The sequence below is a fragment of the Homalodisca vitripennis genome, unplaced genomic scaffold, assembly GCF_021130785.1.
Source record: "Homalodisca vitripennis isolate AUS2020 unplaced genomic scaffold, UT_GWSS_2.1 ScUCBcl_6078;HRSCAF=13122, whole genome shotgun sequence".
Taxonomy (NCBI): Eukaryota; Metazoa; Arthropoda; class Insecta; order Hemiptera; family Cicadellidae; genus Homalodisca; species Homalodisca vitripennis.
In genome coordinates, this window is record NW_025782185.1 from 15,439 (window position 1) to 36,164 (window position 20,726).

The 20,726-nt window shown below is 33.2% G+C and overlaps 1 protein-coding gene across 1 annotated transcript; it reads left to right on the plus strand.

The window, feature by feature from the left end:
- Positions 1-4,488: 4,488 nt before the first annotated feature.
- Positions 4,489-18,415, plus strand: LOC124373632 (the record flags this gene model as incomplete). The annotated part of the gene is made up of 2 exons (XM_046831985.1): positions 4,489-4,788; positions 18,164-18,415. Coding segments are annotated over exons 1-2 (552 nt in total), but the record flags the coding sequence as incomplete, so codon positions are not given.
- Between the last annotated feature and the right edge of the window lie 2,311 nt (positions 18,416-20,726).

Consider the following 20,726-nt stretch of genomic DNA (forward strand, 5'->3'; position numbering starts at 1 on the left):
AAATGTTATGTGTTTATGACACTTTAACCCTTATAAAGTTTTGTTTATATCCTATTTTTATCAACTTTTTCATATATACTTATTATTTGTTTAAATTACGTCCCATGAATGAAATTCCTTCATTGGTTTATCATGATAAAATGAAGAATTGTGTAGAGTCTCCTGTAACATTGGTGAGTTGCGTATATTAAAATACATCGCCTGCATGTTTAGAGTGGAAATTCTTCACGGAGAGTATATAACCGGAATTCCTCACATTCTTCTCCGACACTTGAACCACTGTAATGCTCTCGACCTACCAGATGTTATTTAACACTCCAGTTTAACTTTTTAGGATTTAAGTACCATTTCATGAGTAAACAAAATACATTTTCGTGAAATAGCTATATTTTACAAGTGATTAAAGCCTATTTACTATTGAAGTCTTATTTCAAATTGCTATAATTACTTATTATTGAAGTTTTTTGTTACGTTTATCACCTCTTGTTATCAATTTTGACAGTAAACGCACTCTATGCTATTATGAAGTGTAAATATACTTCAAATATATTTTGCAATGGAAACGAGGTAATTTTTAAATATGGGTCCAAAAATCATTACAAATATAGCGAATCTAAAGTATAACAAAACAAATTATAATATGACATTTGGCATACAGAATGCTTTAAAAATTTCATAAGTTCGGTTCAATACACTTTTAATTGTTAACGGTGGCTATGTGTTCATACTTAAAAAGTCTATTGTCTCTAATCATTTGTAAAATATAAATACTAAACTCTATTTGTGCAGTTACGAAAACAAAAAACACAATTATGTGGAAGTGACAGTTTGTGTTCAATTTATAAACAAAGTGAAAAGGTATGCAAAAATTTGTATGTGGAAGTTTACACTAAACGAGCATGAAAAGCGCCGAACAAATTTTTGTTATCAAAGGCATTCGCAATTAATATACAGTAAAATATTTTTTATGATTTTAAAACAAGAATGTATTTATCAACGATTACTAACAATGATACGAGAAATATTGGGAATCCCACAAAGATGTCTTAAGATTTCAAACTTCTTAATATATGTTGATAATACACAGGATATTATGTACAGTAAGGATGAAATCAACGTCAAATTATATCTTAAGTATTGTAAAAATAATTGTTTTGATAAAAATCTCTTTGTAATGGAAGTGTACAATACGCCGGAAATAGTTTGCTAAGTCAAGTTTTCTCATAGCGGTCCAAGCAACATTAATTAACTTTAACAATTTATTAGCAGTGATAAACATTTTCCCTTGACTCCATTTCTTTGTTCCATTAACCCTATAGTTAATCTTTTAATAACAGTTTTTGTTTATGCATGAATGCAAACTTTTATTACAACTGCAATGATAATAAACTAAAGCTATATATTTTGTAAACTATACCTGCGCTCTGATATACTACTACATATTTCAACTTTTTTATACATAATATAATTTTTTACACAAATTGATGAAAGGGAACAGAAAACGGCATCCAGACACATTTTGACAGAAACGCCAAATCCTAATTCTAATCATAATAATATTATAAATGGGAAATGCCTTTGTTTGTTTGTTTGTTTGGCTTTCACGCGTATACCATTCATACAATAATGCTGAAATTTGATATAGACATTCTTACGGTCTTTGGGATAAATATAGGCTTATAAATATAAGCAATACACGATATACTAACTGCAATTTTTATGACAGAAAATCGTCGAGGGGACATCAGATCCATTCCGCGCTGATGAGGTGTGTACTAGAGTGATTTGTATAAATACTGCTATACAATTCCTAGACTGGACCGAGAAAATAGGTAACTATTATGATATTGCGAACATAAATTGGGAAGCAAGAAAATGTTCTTTACTATATAATGTATCATATTAACAAATGGATGACAACTGCCATATTCATTAATGTAAGTATACACATGTGTTAGTATTATTGATGTTTTATTTTAATTTTAGTTTTATTAAAAATATCGATATTCATGCAAAACTGATCGTATTTCATTCAAAACAGTACAGATTCCTATTTATATAACTGCACTATTTTGAATTCAACCTCATTAAAAATTATATACAGGCCTATTCATATTGTTTCTTGTGGCAAATACCTGAATTAAGAATTACTCGCAATTGTGCTTAACTTCCGATCCTCTTAATCTTGGGCACTTACAAATGGGTACCTGATATATGACTACTTTAATTTTTTAAATATAATAGGACCCTATCGTATTACATCAGAAGTGATTTCACTAAGACAGCTAAGAACTTCGACCTTGGAGTATCTAAAATCAATGGATTCTTGTGGAATGATCAAGTGTTTAGTGAAATCGTGAGAGCTATTACAAAAATACGCAGAACGTTGCATAGAATTCGCAGGTATGTGCTAGTACAAAATAATCTATAAACAATGAGTAACAGATCTCTGGTTTAGTTACATACATACACGTGAAGCGAGTTGTCTGGGTTTTAGTCCTAAAGGGGCGAGTAAATCTCAATCATTCACACAAGTCATCATGCACGGTAAGATCCAATAGTCCAGTACTGGCATCGGTTATCCACCTCAGTCCACCGTCCAGTTATGTGCCAGGATCTCATCAGTACTATGAAACTCCTGAGACTTCATGGACCGTTATAGACGACTCTTGGGTGCCTTGAGATGATTGCACCTTTTTACCGAATCTGGCAAACTTTTGACCAGGTTGTACATCTTCCTGTGAGAGTAAGTGCTCATACACCGCCTGCAGTGCTATCCAGTCTAGTAGAGTCTCTCTCTGATCTCATACGTGTGTATGTCCCGGCCGCATGTGGATAGACGTTTGGGCAGAAAACACATTGAAGATTCCAGAATTTAGAGAGAGAGCAACTTGAATAGTTCGAAAGGATAACAGGATTTCGGATATTTGCTATCGTCATAGGTTATAAAAGGTATAGCACAACGTTCGGAGGATTGGAATTTATCCTTTTTGTCAGATGGGGAGAGGTATTAATATAAACAAAAAGAAAAAGAAAAAGGGTTCAAAAATACCCGAAAAGGTGTTTGGAGTCCAGTCCAGGCGTTGTGATTTGTGCACGGAACTTGCATCTTGTGCAGTGACAAGGCCTGGACTGGAGCTAGGTACCTTGAACTCTTTTCTTTCCTTTATTTACCTCTTTCTATTCGTCTCAATTGTTATTTATTAATGCCTTCCCACCTGATGAAGAGGATAGACTCCAACCCTCGAAACGTTTGTGTTATACCTTTTTAATAACCTATAACATAAGGCAAATATGTCCGAAATCCTGTTTATCCTTTCAAACCTTCCATTGTCCAACATAAAACCTTATACACAGTATTTATAGCATTTCTAGTGCTTTCAATGGATGACTGGCTTTTTAATGTTTAACGTAACATTCTAAAATTGACTATAAATGAATATGATTCGGACTGCCTTCTTTTTGAGGCTGTAAACTCTCATAAATTCAAAATATGCACAATTTCTCCGAAGATGCGCGTCCTTCGCGTCTCAGAAGAGGTGGGGGTAAATAGTGAATAATATTTCACTATTATTATCATCCGAATTGGGCAGTATTTGGATTGATATTTGAAGCGTCAATTTTAAAGATGGTCAAAAATTGTGTGAGATTGGCATTAAAACTGTGTGTAATGCTTGTAATTAAGTATCATTTTGTTCTGTCATTTAGTGAGAGCGCAATAGACAATATCGCAATTAATGTAAACATTACTAGATTAGTGGCCACGGATTACCAGTGATTACTGTGGCATCACGTGTCCTAGCGTTGCTATGTTACGGACTGTTTTGTGTTAGTTTCAATGTCGTCATCATGATGTCATTCCTCATCAATATTTCACTAAACACTAGTCCCATAATTACTTTCGTGAACAAGAAATACTACGTCTGGCATTGAATTGGAAACGATCAATCCGTTTAAAACCCTTTCCGGTCGTATGGCGCAGTACGGCGCCAATAAAATATTTCAACATCGCGCGTATGGCGCGGTACCGCGCCATTATGCAAGCCCGTGAACTGTTGCGCTCTAGTGGCCGATTTTCGAACTTCTAGAGGTTTTCCTTTTCTGTTGACAGCTGTTTCCGGCGTGACTCACGGCCACGTGCGTCTGTTGCTATGCGAATGCTAGCCAGTGTTTTACTTTCTCACTGAGTTCGATCGTGAGTGTTTGTTGAGGTTAACGTAATTTTTTTAGATATTTGTTTTATAAATGAGTAGGTGTTGTTAGAAGTAGTATAAGTAATAATGTGTTCAGGAATGTGTCTTTTTATGTAAATAAATTATTCGTGTGCAATAAGGAGTTTGAAGACAAGTGTAATAGTTGTAAGTTTTGAGCTACTAGCCTCAGCTGAAAATTAGTTTTTATTTAGTTACAGACTAAACAATATTATCTTTTTAGTTTTTCAATGAACAGTTATATTTTATGACATTATATCCAGTGATTATAATAAAAATGGATAACCCAAGGCCTTCTACAAGTGCTCTTAGTGACACTGCAATTGCAGATGAACTAGGCCTAGATGAAGAACTATCAGGATTCAGTAGTGACAGTGATGAAGAAGTGATTTTACCAACGTTAGAAAATTTATCTGATGAAGATAGTGATGACAGTGATGAAGGCAATTTAGGACAAGGACCTTCTCAATCTAATAGGCCCTCTACTGATTGGTGTGCTTACAACGGGCCAGACTTTGTTCAATATTCATACACAAATGCAAGTGGGGGCTACAAACCACCATCTACAAACAAACCTGTAAGTGTTTTACAGTTTTTTTCAATTGTTTTTTACATCAGAGCTACTGTCAAATATAGTCAAAGAGACCAACCGATTTGCATCAGAAAAAATTCATTTAGCCCAACCTCTAAAGCCTAGGTCAATCTGGCACTCATGGATTGATGGTAAACAGCACTTCCTAAGAAGCTTTGAAAATAAGAAAAAAGACTGTAAAGTGTGCAGCAACAGAAAAATTAAGAGGAAAGAGACAATGTTTTATTGCGCCACCTGCACCCAGAAACCAAGTTTGTGTCCTACAGAGTGTTTTTTGAGAAGTATCACACTCTCAAAACATATAAATAATTATAGAAAAATTTGATTTTCACAGTTTAGAAACTTTATAGCCTTTTATTGTAAATATGTAATCTAATTGTTTCCATAGTGTAAATTATTTAGTACCAAAAAAAATTTTTTGGTTGTGTTCCAAATGAATTCGATAAAGTGACATATTTAGTGTTATAAATAGTTTTTTTATTATACAATGCGTATGTATTCAACCTTCAAAAGATCTTCATAAAAGGTAAGAAACTATCATAAAACATTCATAAAAAGTTATAAATAGGGTTATGTGTTTAATTTTTAGAAGGTAATGATAAACAAATAATATCAAGTTATGTAAAATTTTGTATACATATTTGAATTTTAGATATATATTTTTTAACAATAAAAAAAATTACCAGTTTGATAAAAAACTGTATTTCATTTATATTTTAATAATTTTAACAGTCCTAACAAAAAGAATATATTTTTGTTTGGCAAATTAAACATCTACAGTTGTTTAAACAACTAGAAATGTAATGCATTGCTAAAATCACTAAAAACAGTCGCGACCTGGCTGAAATCAAGGATAAAAAATTTGCGACCTGAAAGGGTTAACTCTGTTGCCAAGGACGATAAGTTCACTGCCACGAGTCCTGTAAGAATGAACATTTCCTATTCCGAGGTACTCAGTTTATTGTGTTGGTTGTTTTATAAAACAAACGTAACTTTCTTAATGAAACTCAGGGGGCATTAATGACATTGACATAGTACTTTTAATCAGTTAAATATACTGTTGGTTTGTGTAAGCCATCCCAAAAGAACACCCTTTCTTAAAGAGGACGTAAAAACATCAAGAATATTACACGGAAAGGAAATATCTCAACAGAACCCGTCTAAAAGTAATTACTTGCGGGCCGTTTAACTTGGGGGAAACTTTTGCCGTAACCAGCCCCAGTGTTATACCCGCATTTGTACTAAAAACGTTCAGTAAAAATATTCTCAACTATGTATTCTAGCGTTGTTATTACTTAGCTATTTTAGATCAAGCAAAGGTCCGAAATTATGTGCTGTATTTAATATTTTTAATTTTATTAGCCATCGCTGTAGAAAAACTATAGGTAAGGAACCGTAATCCTTTTACGTTTTATAAACAATACCTCATTCACAATAACAAAATGCAATTATACTGTTAAATAACAAAGTATAACATTAATTGTATTATTTTATCCACAAAACCATTAACATATCAACATTAAATTGTTGCTTAAATAAATTTAAAATTCACTTTTCTTTTATTCATAATTTGATTTATTTTAAAGGTGTGTACAATTTGTGTTTTATTTTAGGCAGTGTAATGAAACAATCAATATTATATAAATTTAATAATAATACAAAAACAATTTTCTTTCTAGCCACAATCTCTATCAAATAAACCATTAACAGTTACAATGCTTAAGCACTTAAGTTTATGAGTTAGCATGAGAACATTCTAAGTGGTTGTGTGTGTGCTGTAATATGAGTATAGCACTGGTTGAACTTGAACATATAGCAAATAGCTTACAACTCATACTCTTTGTATAGAGTTTGCTTTAGTCGATTGAAAAGATTTCACATCAGAAAACAAGGTTTCGGCACTTTTATTTGTACTATTTTCAGAAGGGAGAGATACATTTTTGAATTTTTTTTTAATATTTGTAAGACTTAACGATGGCAAATTTTCAAAATCCCGTTTCATATTTATGTTATACGTTAGTAAAAGTTTTACAGTATAAATTATTTATTGAAATTATCGTATATTTTATAGATATATATTACTTTATCAAAAGATGTAAATAATTTTGCAAATATTGTAAAGAAAACCTTTTCCATGCAAAACATAGACCTTTAGCATTGGCATAAACATACATACAGACTCTAGCTTCTCCAACCATTCCCAATATATTCCAAAAAAATCAGCAAAATACGAAATCGGTTATATAATTAAAAATCGTTTTAGTTATAAAATGTACTATCAGATTATGACACAGCTTTCTAAATAGTAGCTTATATTATATGATTTCCCATATAGTTTTTCCAGCTTAGTTGAATAAATTATATTATTGCGTTAAAATCAAAACAAACCTGACTAGGCACAAAGAAACCCTACTGCTCTATTGACTATAGAGTAGGTGCTGCAATGCATTCCTTCAATGTACGTACATTCAATGCGAGATTTCTGAAAGGAAAATTCAATCCTGTTTTCAGACGAAGGAGGCTTTGTATTCTTCACAACACAACGTATACTTCAACTGATACGGTTTACGCAAAATAGACCTTCCATATTGAATCACTTTGTGTAAGAACAGCCAATACAGAGTCAACTTATAATACTGTTTTGCAGGTGTGTTTTATTTTTAATCAAATCTTTTATCAGGTTATCTTTTATTATGTAGTGTAAAAATTTCCTTTTGCACTATATAGGTTTCCATGTTTCCACACTTTAGTTTCAATACATGGAGGTAAAAATTGTGGTATTAATATTTATTCACATTATATGTTTCCATGTATATAAAACAAATTTTAGTGTAAGTTTAAAAAGTTAATATTTGTACCAATATTTACACTACTTTCATGCGTTTTATTCATAAATGAATAATTTTGCGTTTTCACACGCAAAAACCAGTGTTCTTAGAATATCTAATATTTAAATTTGACTTAATATGTAAACTGTTTCTTGAGATTTTCAATCATTCTATCTAATCATTCAATGGACTGATAATGTAAGTTTCCTTATTTTCAAAACAGATTTAAGCAACAATAGTTACTGACTATCCTTCATATCTCAAGACGTTACCTCTAAAATACATTTAATTCTTTGGAAAAATCGTGAAAACAATTCATATCGTTAATATCACCCCAATACCTCTATTCAAATCCACAAATAAACTAATAACTTAAATATTTACCTCTTTGACTCAGCTATTAAATTTATTACGCTTAAAATTAATATTATTCACAGTCCTGCACTTATGTCTTGAACATTACCAACGCCAAGACAACAATCCAACCCAGACAACAAAAGCAGATATCTTAGTAGCGGGTAAACATTCCCTAGTTTCAAAACAAGAATGTTCTCCATCGATCTAATTATGAACCCCTACTTAAAGATGAGAAGGTAAACAGTAAACTATGTTTTAATTTGATGAAATGTTGCAGTGTACAACACAGTGGCCAAGTTTGCATTTCAAGTGCTTCATCAACTCCAGTGACACATGAATACTGTTGACTGTAGTGGATGGCGAGTTAGCACAAACTTTTGAAAGTCTCTTGATTAATGAGTCCACTGAAAACATTAAAGCGGTCTCTAATAAATTGCTTTAAAGAAGTAATTTATTTGGTGGTAAGTGCTATAAAAAGACCTCAAGAAACTAGAGTTGAAAATTTGTTCCAAAGTAAACTTTAAAATTGAGGTTAATTTAATACATTTTATATTTGCACCGCATCCCAAACATGACACTATGTAAGCATAAGGAAGTAAATACACTAGAAGAAACCGTTGTCTACATGAAATGTAGGAAGAACTAAACTACGAATCCTGAAGTTAGATAAATATATATTTGTACGAATGTAAATATTTATTTTTTAAATCTTGTTCACTTTTTATGTAAAAGTCCTTTGACAAAGAGGAGATTGACGTTAATTGTCAAGTTATACTGCTTATGAAATTGTATAAATGAATATTGTCCTCACTCTACAAGTAGAACTTGGGTTATTGCCTATTAGGGTGTTGCAGGCGCTACTTTGAGATTGGACAGCTCAGAGCATTAGGCTCAACGTACTCAGTCTCTATTTTAGGAAACAGTATTTTTTCCGGACATTTGCCATAGTTCATTGATAAAAAAATCATTAATACTACATTTCTAAATCTTTAATCTGATCTCTTCTTCAGGTAAATAACTAACCTAACACATAATTAGAAACTAGGTTAAAATAAACAAACCATACCAGATTGTTGTGACACGCACAATTCAAGAATCACAACCACCGTGTTTTGTGGTCAACTTCGCTAACTCTAAAACAAAACAAAAACACAAACACTAATTATTAAAACTAAACTATATACTACATGTTACAATAGGTCTACTTTCGCTGACTAACCCCCATACGACTGACAAGAGGCCTATAGTAAGTGCAACCTAAAAAACTTAAAAAATACTAAAATAAATTTGGTACTCAGTCTGAAACTTTCCCTGTAAACTTATAATTCAGTATTTGTTGTATTCTAACATGTTTTCTGCAGTCAGTTTTTAGTGTTTGATATTATATTTTTGCTCCGATTTCGCCCTTTGGACAACAAAATGTTATACTGTTTATTTTTTACAACACAGTATAAAATGCCACCTATTTGATATAGATTTCTTAATGTACTAGAAATATGTTGAAAACGTATTACAACATAAATAAATAAAATTAACTTACAAGAAATAAAAATTGCCTTTATTTTGTAAATGCATATGAAAAACTGATAAACTTTGATAAATTATACAATTTATTGATGTTATATGTCATTGCCCTGTTAAAAATTTACCTAGCTGAATTGTCATCTCGAATAGCGGCTGAGCTAGGTCGGTGTCATCTTCTTCCATGTCACTGGCTATCTAAAGTTAACTAGGTTCTTCTCCGTCTGAGGCTGGCGCAGACGCCGATTCATCTTCACTATTCTCGCCCAGACGTTACGCGCCAACAAACAGTAACCATTAGTTTTTGTAATCATACCTATTACCTGCTTTTATCAGTTTTCAAAAAGGAAATCCATATGTATTTAATGACGAAATGTAACACAATTAACGGATTTAAAATTATGATAAAATAAACAGTAATTGAAGGAAACAGGATTTTTTCTAGAAATTTGCCATCGTACAGTGATAAAGAGAAAATCAGTAACACTAACGTTTCGAGATCTGCAATCTGATCTCTTCTTCAGATAACGTAGTGTTACTGTGTTTCTTTTGCATCACTGTACGATGGCAAATGTCTGGATAAATCATTTTTCATTCACAATCCTTCCATCGTCAAAAATAAACTTCAAATAAAGAAACAGTAAGTTTTAGTCTAGATCGTGTCGAACATAATTGACACAGCTATGTAAATATTTAAAACTGGGATTAATTTTTAACGAAATGTTACAGAATTACTGATTTAAATTATGTTCACATAAACATTAATTGAAGGAAAGAGGATTTTTCCGGGCATTTGCCATGGTACAGTTATACAATAGAAAATCAATAACAATACGTTTCGATATCTGCAATTTTAATCTCTTCTTCAGGTAACGTAGTGTTACTGATTTTCTTTTCTTTGTATTACTCAATGATGCCAAAATATCCAGATAATTCCTATTTCATAGAACAAGAGTTTTTTATTCCGACGGCCTATTGAACGCCTTCGAAATAAACGAGCGTTGCCACGATACACGGCTGTACTACGCTCTGTATCGAGCCAGGGGTCGTTTCGTGGTGCACTGGCAGTAGCTACAACGATACACGGCTGTACTACGCTCTGTATCGAGCCAGGGGTCGTTTCGTGGTGCACTGGCAGTAGCTACAACGATACACGGCTGTACTACGCTCTGTATCGAGCCAGGGGTCGTTTCGTGGTGCACTGGCAGTAGCTACAACGATACACGGCTGTACTACGCTCTGTATCGAGCCAGGGGTCGTTTCGTGGTGCACTGGCAGTAGCTACAACGATACACGGCTGTACTACGCTCTGTATCGAGCCAGGGGTCGTTTCGTGGTGCACTGGCAGTAGCTACAACGATACACGGCTGTACTACGCTCTGTATCGAGCCAGGGGTCGTTTCGTGGTGCACTGGCAGTAGCTACAAACCATGGGGATTTTTATCAGCAATCAATACAAACAATTTTATTCAGCCTCATCTATCTTAGCTTGTGTTTTCCTTTCATCATTTTGTAGATATCCCGAATAATTATCAAAATTAATTAATTCAGAAGTGACTACTCGTAATTCCAAATTGAGAATAAACCTATTGTTTTAAGCTTTCGTGAATAAGGTTGGAAGCTGTCTTTCTTCTTAGAGTATAAAATTATTTCTAAACATTTATATTTTTTAACAGAAAATTTTCCAAACGTTGCTTTATTAGAAAGAGTTCATTATTTTGTTTTAATTTGTGTATTTATTTATTTATTTTTTTGTTCTTGAGGGAATAGAAAACGGCAGTTTCAGGTAGATAATTATATAAGTATAGTTCCAGGTGCCATATAATTATATGTAATTTATTATTTGTTTCTTTTGAAACTAATAATAAAACGATATGACTAAGACGATGAAATATGGTTGATGAAACATGTGTAACTGACATCACAACAATATATCAGTTAAAAATCATTTTATATTTATACCTTAATATTTGAGTATTAGATTTGTATAGTTTCTGAGATTTGTATTTAAACAAAACATAAAACTATCAAATATATATATATATATATATATATATATATATATATATATATATATATAGAAAATATGTGTGAATAGTCTAGGTTAAATTCATCAAAATGTAGGTTTTATTTTTTGTATTTTCAGAATTCTTATAATATTTATAACTATTCATACATTAATAGTTTATAAATATTATATATATATATATATGTAAATTATATTATATATATATGTATTATTTAATGTTTTATATATATATATATATATATATATATATATTGTGTGTGTGTGTGTCACTTGTGAATCTAGAAATAAATGCAACTAAATTACTACTTTCTTTAAATATCCACCCAAACCATTTGGTTTTTAAACAAAACATAAAGATAAAAAATAAATCACGTGGATGGACAGAGACTTTAAACAGAACTGCAACGAAGTAAAATAACCAACAAAATGTTGAAGTACTTCATCAAGTGGCGTGTTTCCTGAGTCATGAATAGTGTTTATGTTTGTGGTCCGAGCGGTCCAAACTTGCTGGCAGCCCGTGATTAATGCTGCCCCTGATTAACGTGAGACCCACTTAACATAATCTATCTTACAACTTGCTGTTTTCATTATGACATGCATCAAACAATCTAAACTTCTGTATAAATGTGCGGTGCATGCATACTTTAATAATTGTTGTTTAAAACCAATGTAAGGGTTAAAAAACATTAAGTACTTTCAAGCCTAAGAATACCTTGATGTCTGTGCATGCGTACTGACTGTGTAGGAGAAGGACAATTAGTGTTGTAACATATATTATATTAAATCTCCTTAAATCATAATAAAGGAAATCTAATTAGTACAACTCCATTATAGTTTATTTTACAGAACGTGCTTTGTAATCATTTTCAAGGAAAGGTTAATTTGTTCCCATCCTAATTTTCCAAGCATGGAATGTTTTGCATTAAATTCAATCTTTTATGTTTTTATCCTACAATTTGAATAAAATACATTTTTGAAAAATATTATTCATATAAATGTCCTTTTCAAGAGAATCCTCAGAACTATGTACTACGTGATACATGTTTATATTTAAAAAACTTTTAGGCTTGAATATAGTAACTCCGACTTTGGCACACTAGAATGACTGGTGAAACTACTTTATTGAATTTCCTGTACTTACGCATTATTTATAGGAAGGTTGCACTTTATTCCTTTGTTTGAGCTGTATCGTTCCTTCGTATAGGTTTAGCACTTGTATTTCAGATGTTGTCACATATCTTTATATACAAAATACTTTGTTTGAGCTGTATCGTTCCTCCGTATAGGTTTAGCACTTGTATTTCAGATGTTGTTACATATCTTTATATACAAAATACTTTGTTTGAGCTGTACCGTTCCTCCGTATAGGTTTAGCACTTGTATTTCAGATGTTGTCACATATCTTTATATACAAAATACTTTGTTTGAGCTGTATCGTTCCTCCGTATAGGTTTAGCACTTGTATTTCAGATGTTGTTACATATCTTTATATACAAAATGCTTTGCTCAGGACTATTTTTTAAACTTAATCGCTACGCAATTAATTGCGTCTTCCCTCATGAAGATTTTATTTTGAACAACATTCCCTTCACACAAAATAATAAGGCCGTGTCTTACTTGAAAGTTTGCTTGTTTTGAAAAGCCTCCAGATTTTACACCACCTACTGTAACAATAGAAAAACATTACCACAACACGATTTCTGTATTCAATTACGTATTTCCTGTCATATATACTTTACTTTATTTTCACTTATCAAATACTTTATATTTATTATGTGAGTCAGGTCTTTATTTATTACATTCGTTTGAAATTGAAATAATTTTTCTTTTTAATGTAACATTAAAAAGAAAAATCTATATTAATCTCATATTTGAGATTAATCTAGATTATTGTAGTCGGATAACGAGAGAAAAAATAAAAAACTTATTTAGGCTCCTGAGGTTACATTTCTGAGGATATTAGCAAAAATGTTATTTTTTAGATTAGGCGATAATAGTGCAATTTTTATGCGATACTATTTACTTGCTTCAACTAACGCAAATTGCCCTAAATGTTTACTTTTAAAATATGAACGATGGATAAAAACAAGCCATTCTACCATCCGTATAGGTTCAGTAATAAATAGGTAATCTTAGTTATTTATTTTGGAAAACACTAGTTACAAGGTACTAGTTACTAATTTAGACCTCTATTATGTTGGGCCTTATAAGGAGAAGAACATAGGGGGCGAGAATTTTTAAAAACCTATGCCAAACTTGTACCTAAAGGAAAGTGTTGATACATTATTAGAAAACATTTAAAATAATTGTTAAAATAGGTTTATCACAGAACATTTCAATGTGAAAGCCAGAATCATAAACGTATGCTACGTATGGGTGATCAGGTTTTGTACCATAAGAAAGACAGAAGAAGATAAAAGGTTATTTTTGTTATGATAACACGATTTTACAAAATAAGCAAACGAAAATAATTATTTATGTCTCCTTTCTCCAAAAATGATTGATTAGTAATTTATGCGAGAATACGTAATTTTAATTTGAATGTATTTTAGATTTTTTGAAATTATTAATAATTTCATCAGTACAATAAAACATAGGAAATCGTAATTGTACTTCATGTATTCAGTTATTTAATTATGATAATATTTCCCTTTGTCTATTTTTAAAATGGTATTTGTCGAATTGAATCGAAACTTATAAAAGTTTTTGATTGTATCAAGGTTATAAACTTACTTTTACACTCGCTTTTGCTCCTTCAATATTATTTCAAAGTGATAACCGACAGTTATTAACTTAGTTTAACCATCAAGCTATGCTCGTAACTTATATGAAATAGTGAGAAATGTAAAAGTTTTCTTCACAAGGGCAACACACTGATCTGAGCGTACCTGCTATTATACAGTATAAATAGGTTTGTCGATATGATCGTATAAAATTAGAATCCACCAAAAAGTTCACTAACTAATAATGTAGATTAACTCAATAAATATTATAAATGAATGCTAATCATTCAGAATATTTCCAATAATTTAATATTTACAGATTCCGTCAATGAAATATAAGATAGTGTCACGTCGGTATCGCGGCCCGTGATTGAGTGGGTCATCAATCACGTGACTGCCACTGATAACAGCTGATTACGCTGCCAATAAACTGATGCTGCGGTGCAGTCTGAAACATTCAAAAATGACAGGGGGAGGGGGCAATTCCTCCTTGCCTAATATATTAGCCTGGTTTGAAAAGTAAGTAAACGCCATGCCTAAAGGCAAGCGTTGAAGCATTATAGATAATTTTATATATTTTCTAATATTTTTTGCATTAATTGATTTTTGAACTGTTTTATAGCTATAATGATAGATTGCCGGGTTATATTAAAATGTAATGTATATTGGAAAAGGGTAATGGTTTTTTGTAAAAATATAGATAACTCATGAAATACATGAAATACCACTCTATATATTTAACGTACATCATTTAGTAAATTAGTAAAAACTTCATAATTAAATAATATCTGGAACATTATCGTTGATACACTTCTACATGCGACCTATAGCTGTTATAAATGTAGAAAAGGGTTTTTTTTTCAACATATATCTAAAATTCTACTTTTAACTGAAAAGGAAAACTCCAAGTCCATCACCAAATCAAATACAATTTGCTGGTCATAAAAAAAACTTATATCTAATTTCATTCCAAGTTGTACTAATTAAGTACTTGTAAGGATAAATATAGCCCTAAATATCATTTGTAACCCTAATTGTTATTGTTGAAATTCGATTGAAATTGTTACAATAATCATTCTTGTAGATTCCGAAGCTCATACCATTTGTAGATTGTAAGCTGTTTGAAAAAACCAATATATATAAAATAACAGTAATACATTTCCATACGTTACCTTCACTAGCCAACATGCCCACCCTAAGGTGGATCAAGTCTATTCGAAAGATTCTCACTCCATTACATACTTAATAATAAGGCTGTCACTTATTCCCGTAGGAAAAGATATCTTCTATATCTAAAAAATGTTTTTGTTTTGTATGATTTATTTTCCAAAATATGATATAAGTATAAAAGTTATTATGAAATAACCCCCTATGAAGGTAGGGAGTTTGGGACACTCTGTACATATACAGCACAGCAGCATGAATAGAGAGCTGTACTCTGTGAAAGTTGTACTGTACGTTAGTTCCACTCCGGTAGTGCCAACTGAAATCTTAGCGTATTCAACTGACTGCCGTATTGTCCGGTAATACTACCTACTATTCATGACTTGTGTCTGCCTCTTCGTACGTCTTTAGTGTCAAAGTTGTACTGTACGTTAGTTCCACTCCGGTAGTGCCAACTGAAATCTGAGCGTATTCAACTGACTGCCGTATTGTCCGGTAATACTACCTACTATTCATGACTTGTGGTCTGCCTCTTCGTACGTCTTTAGTGTCAAAGTTGTACTGTACGTTAGTTCCACTCCGGTAGTGCCAACTGAAATCTTAGCGTATTCAACTGACTGCCGTATTGTCCGGTAATACTACCTAATTACTATTCATGACTTGTGTCTGCCTCTTCGTACGTCTTTAGTGTGCTTAAAGTTCTTTCCTGAGAAGTGTAGTTGGAAATAAACCTCTTCGCCGATAAAAAAGTATTTCTTCATTTTTAGCCCCCTATTTCAGTATTACTTCATATTTTCCTATACATTTTCATCGTCCTCCTAAATGATCTGCAAAACTCCGTTGACTTAAAGATAATAACAAAAATGGCTGTATTTCGGTATTCACTCTTAGTGACGTGTCACTCAAAATATATGTACGTCGACAAGGTATCTAGGGATGGTGATGACCAGGCGGCTCTCAACAAAGGTCGCTGCAACCCGAAGGATCCACACATCTCCGGTCTGCTTTCATGCCTCTGGCTCCACTTCTTCGCCGCTCTTCACCGCTTACCACCTACACTAAGCTGCTCCTTTACACCTCGATCATACGGCCATCCATCCTTGTATGGTACAACTAGTTGGCCGCTCCCCCAGGAAACCGATCGAATCATTCCAAGACGGGTTCGTTTTCTATATAGACCCCTTGGTTTGTTCGGAACACTGACATGTTGCGCTCACTTGACATCTCTACGTTCGGCGACTAAATCAAGACAAGGCGCAAGCTCGGCACCTCTTTGACTCGGCTGATTCCTCGGAGTGGGATCACGTCAGAGTCTAGGCCTCCTCTGAGGGCCCTGCTCCACTGCACAACCTAAGACGACTCTCCCTAGACGCTTCGCACATTTAGACTTGTCGTTCATCCTCAAACTCCGTCGACCACGTACATCTTCTTCATTGTTTATCTACTTGTTATACACTTGACTCCATTAACTACACTTCAGCACCATTCTCCCCCAGTACTAAAGTGTATGCTGTGATACACTAATGCTTCTGCTCTCCAGTAGTTATTGGGACATTGTTTCAGAAGCTGCTCTGAGGGTAACCAACCCGTCTTCCACGGTTCAGTTCAGTTCAGGTCAAAACCTATAGTTAAACTTGAATACATCAACTTCCATCATAATTCAATTCAATTTCATATTTACAGAGTCCATCTGTGGAGTATTAGTTCATGTCACGCTCGGAACTGCGAGATCTCGCGGTTAAATTACTCGTCGATCACGTGACTGTTGCTGATTACAGCTGATTACGCTTACAATAAATTCAAAAAAACGTGCAGTTTCAACTTATTTACCAACTCAACTCCGCATGCGCGTTTCTTATTAACTCAAATTTAATAAGAAACGAATTAAATTTAATACTATTGATTAACATAAACATAAACACGGTTTCAATAATGTTTGCTTCCTGACCAGTATTTAAATTACTTATAAAGTAATTAAAATACTTACTTACTTGATAGGTATTATTTTGCTATAAGTAATACACACTGGATGTGTACAAAGGTAATGTAAGAAATGCAGTAATCTCAATTATACTGATTTTATGTTCAATCAACATTCAAACACTAATATTTCGTTGTTATTGTAGTTTATTTACTACTTAAAAATTTCTGTCACTTTTTAGTATTTCGCTTACAAAGCTAAAATCATCAATTTTTTATTTTAATTTGATTTCTTTAGACGTAATTGTGTAAATCATTTCCAATGATTTTTCATTTTAACACGTTCACCCCGAAATGCGCCACCGGTGGCGCACGCTCAAAAATTCCAACATCAATAATTCTCGATGTTTTAATAACATAGACTACTCTAAACCCCGACGTTAGTATTGTTCATGAGGAACGGTTTTATTCGCATATTATTATTCTATAATGTTATATAATACGTATGAATCAATATTTATCATATTTAATTCACATTAAAGTATGTGCCACCGGTGGCGCACGTCGTCCCCTGGTGAAGAAAGGTACTTTCTCAGACGACGTGCTACACCGGTGGCGCACTCTATTAGTGACAAAAAATAGTGCGCGTAGAGCTTCTATTGGCAGCCTTAAGAGTGCGACACTTGCCGGAGCTACTTATAGCGCTCTATTAGCAACAATACGAATCAGACCTTCTTTATAAGCCGCCATTACCTGTCTTCTTGTCGTAGAGATTGTTCTGTGTTGCTGTAAGTTCAGTGAGTTCATTTTTATTTTAGAAAATGGATGAATCAGACATCGATGACGCCCTTGATGATGACTTTAGTGATCGTTCTTTGACCGATTTTTCAGTTAGTGGCAGTGAATATATGCCATCAGATGAGGAAAGTGATGTAACAAGTGCAGAGGAGTTGAATGAAGAAGATGGCGTTGTTAGTGATTTAGATGAATTGGAATTGATGGAAGTAGATGAGGAATATCAAAGGGTTAGAGAGGAGAGTGGAGACGAAGAAGGCAATAATATTGAAAATGTAAGTGACCCTGTACAAGATGTAGTTTGTAAGGTTCATTGTGAATATGTAGAAAATAAGTTAGAGTGGACAGAACCAAAATTGACATGCAGATCATATCCTTTCACAGGAAATGCAGGCTTAAAAACTGTTGGCCAATTTAATTTAAAATGATCCATTTGAAATTTATAAACAGTTCCTAGATGATACATTATTGAATTTGATTGTTTTGGAAACTAAGAGGTATGCACATCAGTACCTTGCTTCAAAGCCTGTAAAAAAAGCGTTCAGCAATGGCTAGATGGGTTGATTGTACAACTGAAGAGATACACAAATTTTTTGGTGTACTGATGATCATGGGCATATGCCCATTGCCTCAAAGACAAATGTACTGGTCAAACAATCCCATGTACCAAAATAGTGTCATCAAGAAAAGTATGAGCAGAGACAGATTTGACTGTCTCCTAAAATGCCTACATTTCCAAAATAATGAGGAACCAGCAACTGAAGAGCCTCGGTTGTGGAAAATAAAGAAACTGCTCAATCATTTAAATGCAAAATTTGAAAGTCTGGTAACACCTGAAGAGTCACTAGTTATTGACGAGTCTATGGTTCCATGGAGAGGGCGTTTGATTTTTAAACAATATTTGCCAAAAAAGGCTCATAAATATGGAGTCAAAATTTACAAGATTTGTACCACTGATGGGTATACTTTAAAAGCAAAAATTTACGCTGGTAAGTCAGACGTAACTGCAAGAGAGGCACATGCAGATAAAATTGTCATGCATTTGATGGAATCATTTCTAAATGAGGGTAGAACACTGTTTGCAGATAACTTTTACAACTCCACAAGGTTGGCCAACACTCTGCTTGAGAAGAAAACTTATGTTTGTGGCACCCTTCGAAGTGACCGAAAAGGCAATCCAAAAGAAGTCACTAGCAAAAAATTAGCCAAAGGTGAAGTAATTTGTCAAGAAAGCAGTACAGGAGTAAAAGTACTTAAATGGCATGACAAAAGGCCTGTACTGATGATAACCACTCGTCCTGAAGACGTTTCTACTCTTGTGGCAAGCAAAAAAACAACAAAGAAAGGCGAGGTTGTCATGAAACCATCATGTGTTCATGGCGTACAATGCAGCAAAAAAAAGGAGTGGACTTTTCAGATCAGATGTCCTCTTATTACACTCCTATCAGAAAGACTCTCATTTGGTACAAAAAAGTTGCACTGGATCTTCTCCTAGGTACTTGTGGAGTGAATGCACTAGTAACTACATAACAAGTACTCATTAAACCAAAAAAATTGTTGTATGCTCACTTTCAGAGAAAAAAAATACTTCGAAATCTCCTTGAAGGAGAAAATGTTGGAGCCCTTGTTCAAACACCCCAAGATGGCAGGCAAGGTACCCAAGAAACTAAAACATGTGCTCTCAAAGCGTGAAGGGACTGCAAGAGAAACCAGGTAAAATATTTCATTTTAATTTTATATAAAATTACAATATATCTACACTACGTCTTATAACAACAACAATAACACTACATACTAGTTTAGATCCAAACTAATGGATCTTAGTTTTCGTCAATTTACCTGCATGTTCATCAATTTAGTTCAATAAAATTAGTGATCTGCATTTTTGCTATGAATTTGTAAAGTTTATTTCAACATGGTTTCCCATATATTTGATAAAAATATAATTAAATACGTTTTATGAAAGTACAAACATCCAATTAGATTTATTCCTTACAGAAAACGGTGTGTCAGCTGCTACAGCAAAATGAAGGAAGAAAGGGGGGCCAAAGCAGCAAGGACGTACGCAAAAACGTGTTTCAACTTACTGCAAAGGGTTGCGATGAGACTCCTACAATGTTGCTTAGAGTGTTTTAACTCCAAGCACTAAACTGAACACCATTTGTAATAGGGAAAGCTAATGTTTAATTAAAATATCTTGAGTTTCAAAATTTATTGCTTTGTATTTTTTTTCCACTAAAAAAGGTCTTTATCAAAACCCGACGTGCGCCACCGGTGGAGCACATTGTAAAAAGGTTTCCATATGTATCGGACAAAAGTCATCTAAAACAAGTTGTAAAACTACGGCTTGGTTTAAAACCAAACTAAAAATGCCGTATAAGAGTGTGCCCACGGGTGGCGCACGTCGGGGTTTTGGGGGGATCGGCATTGTGCCACCGGTGGCGCACGTCGGGGTTTTGAGTGGGGAAAATATTGATTCATTTATCCCCGTCGGGCTGAAGGTGTTAATAAGTTTAAATTTTTAGTGACAGTCATTCAAATCAACACTTTAAGAAAGATTTGCTTATATCTGATTAATTAAAATAT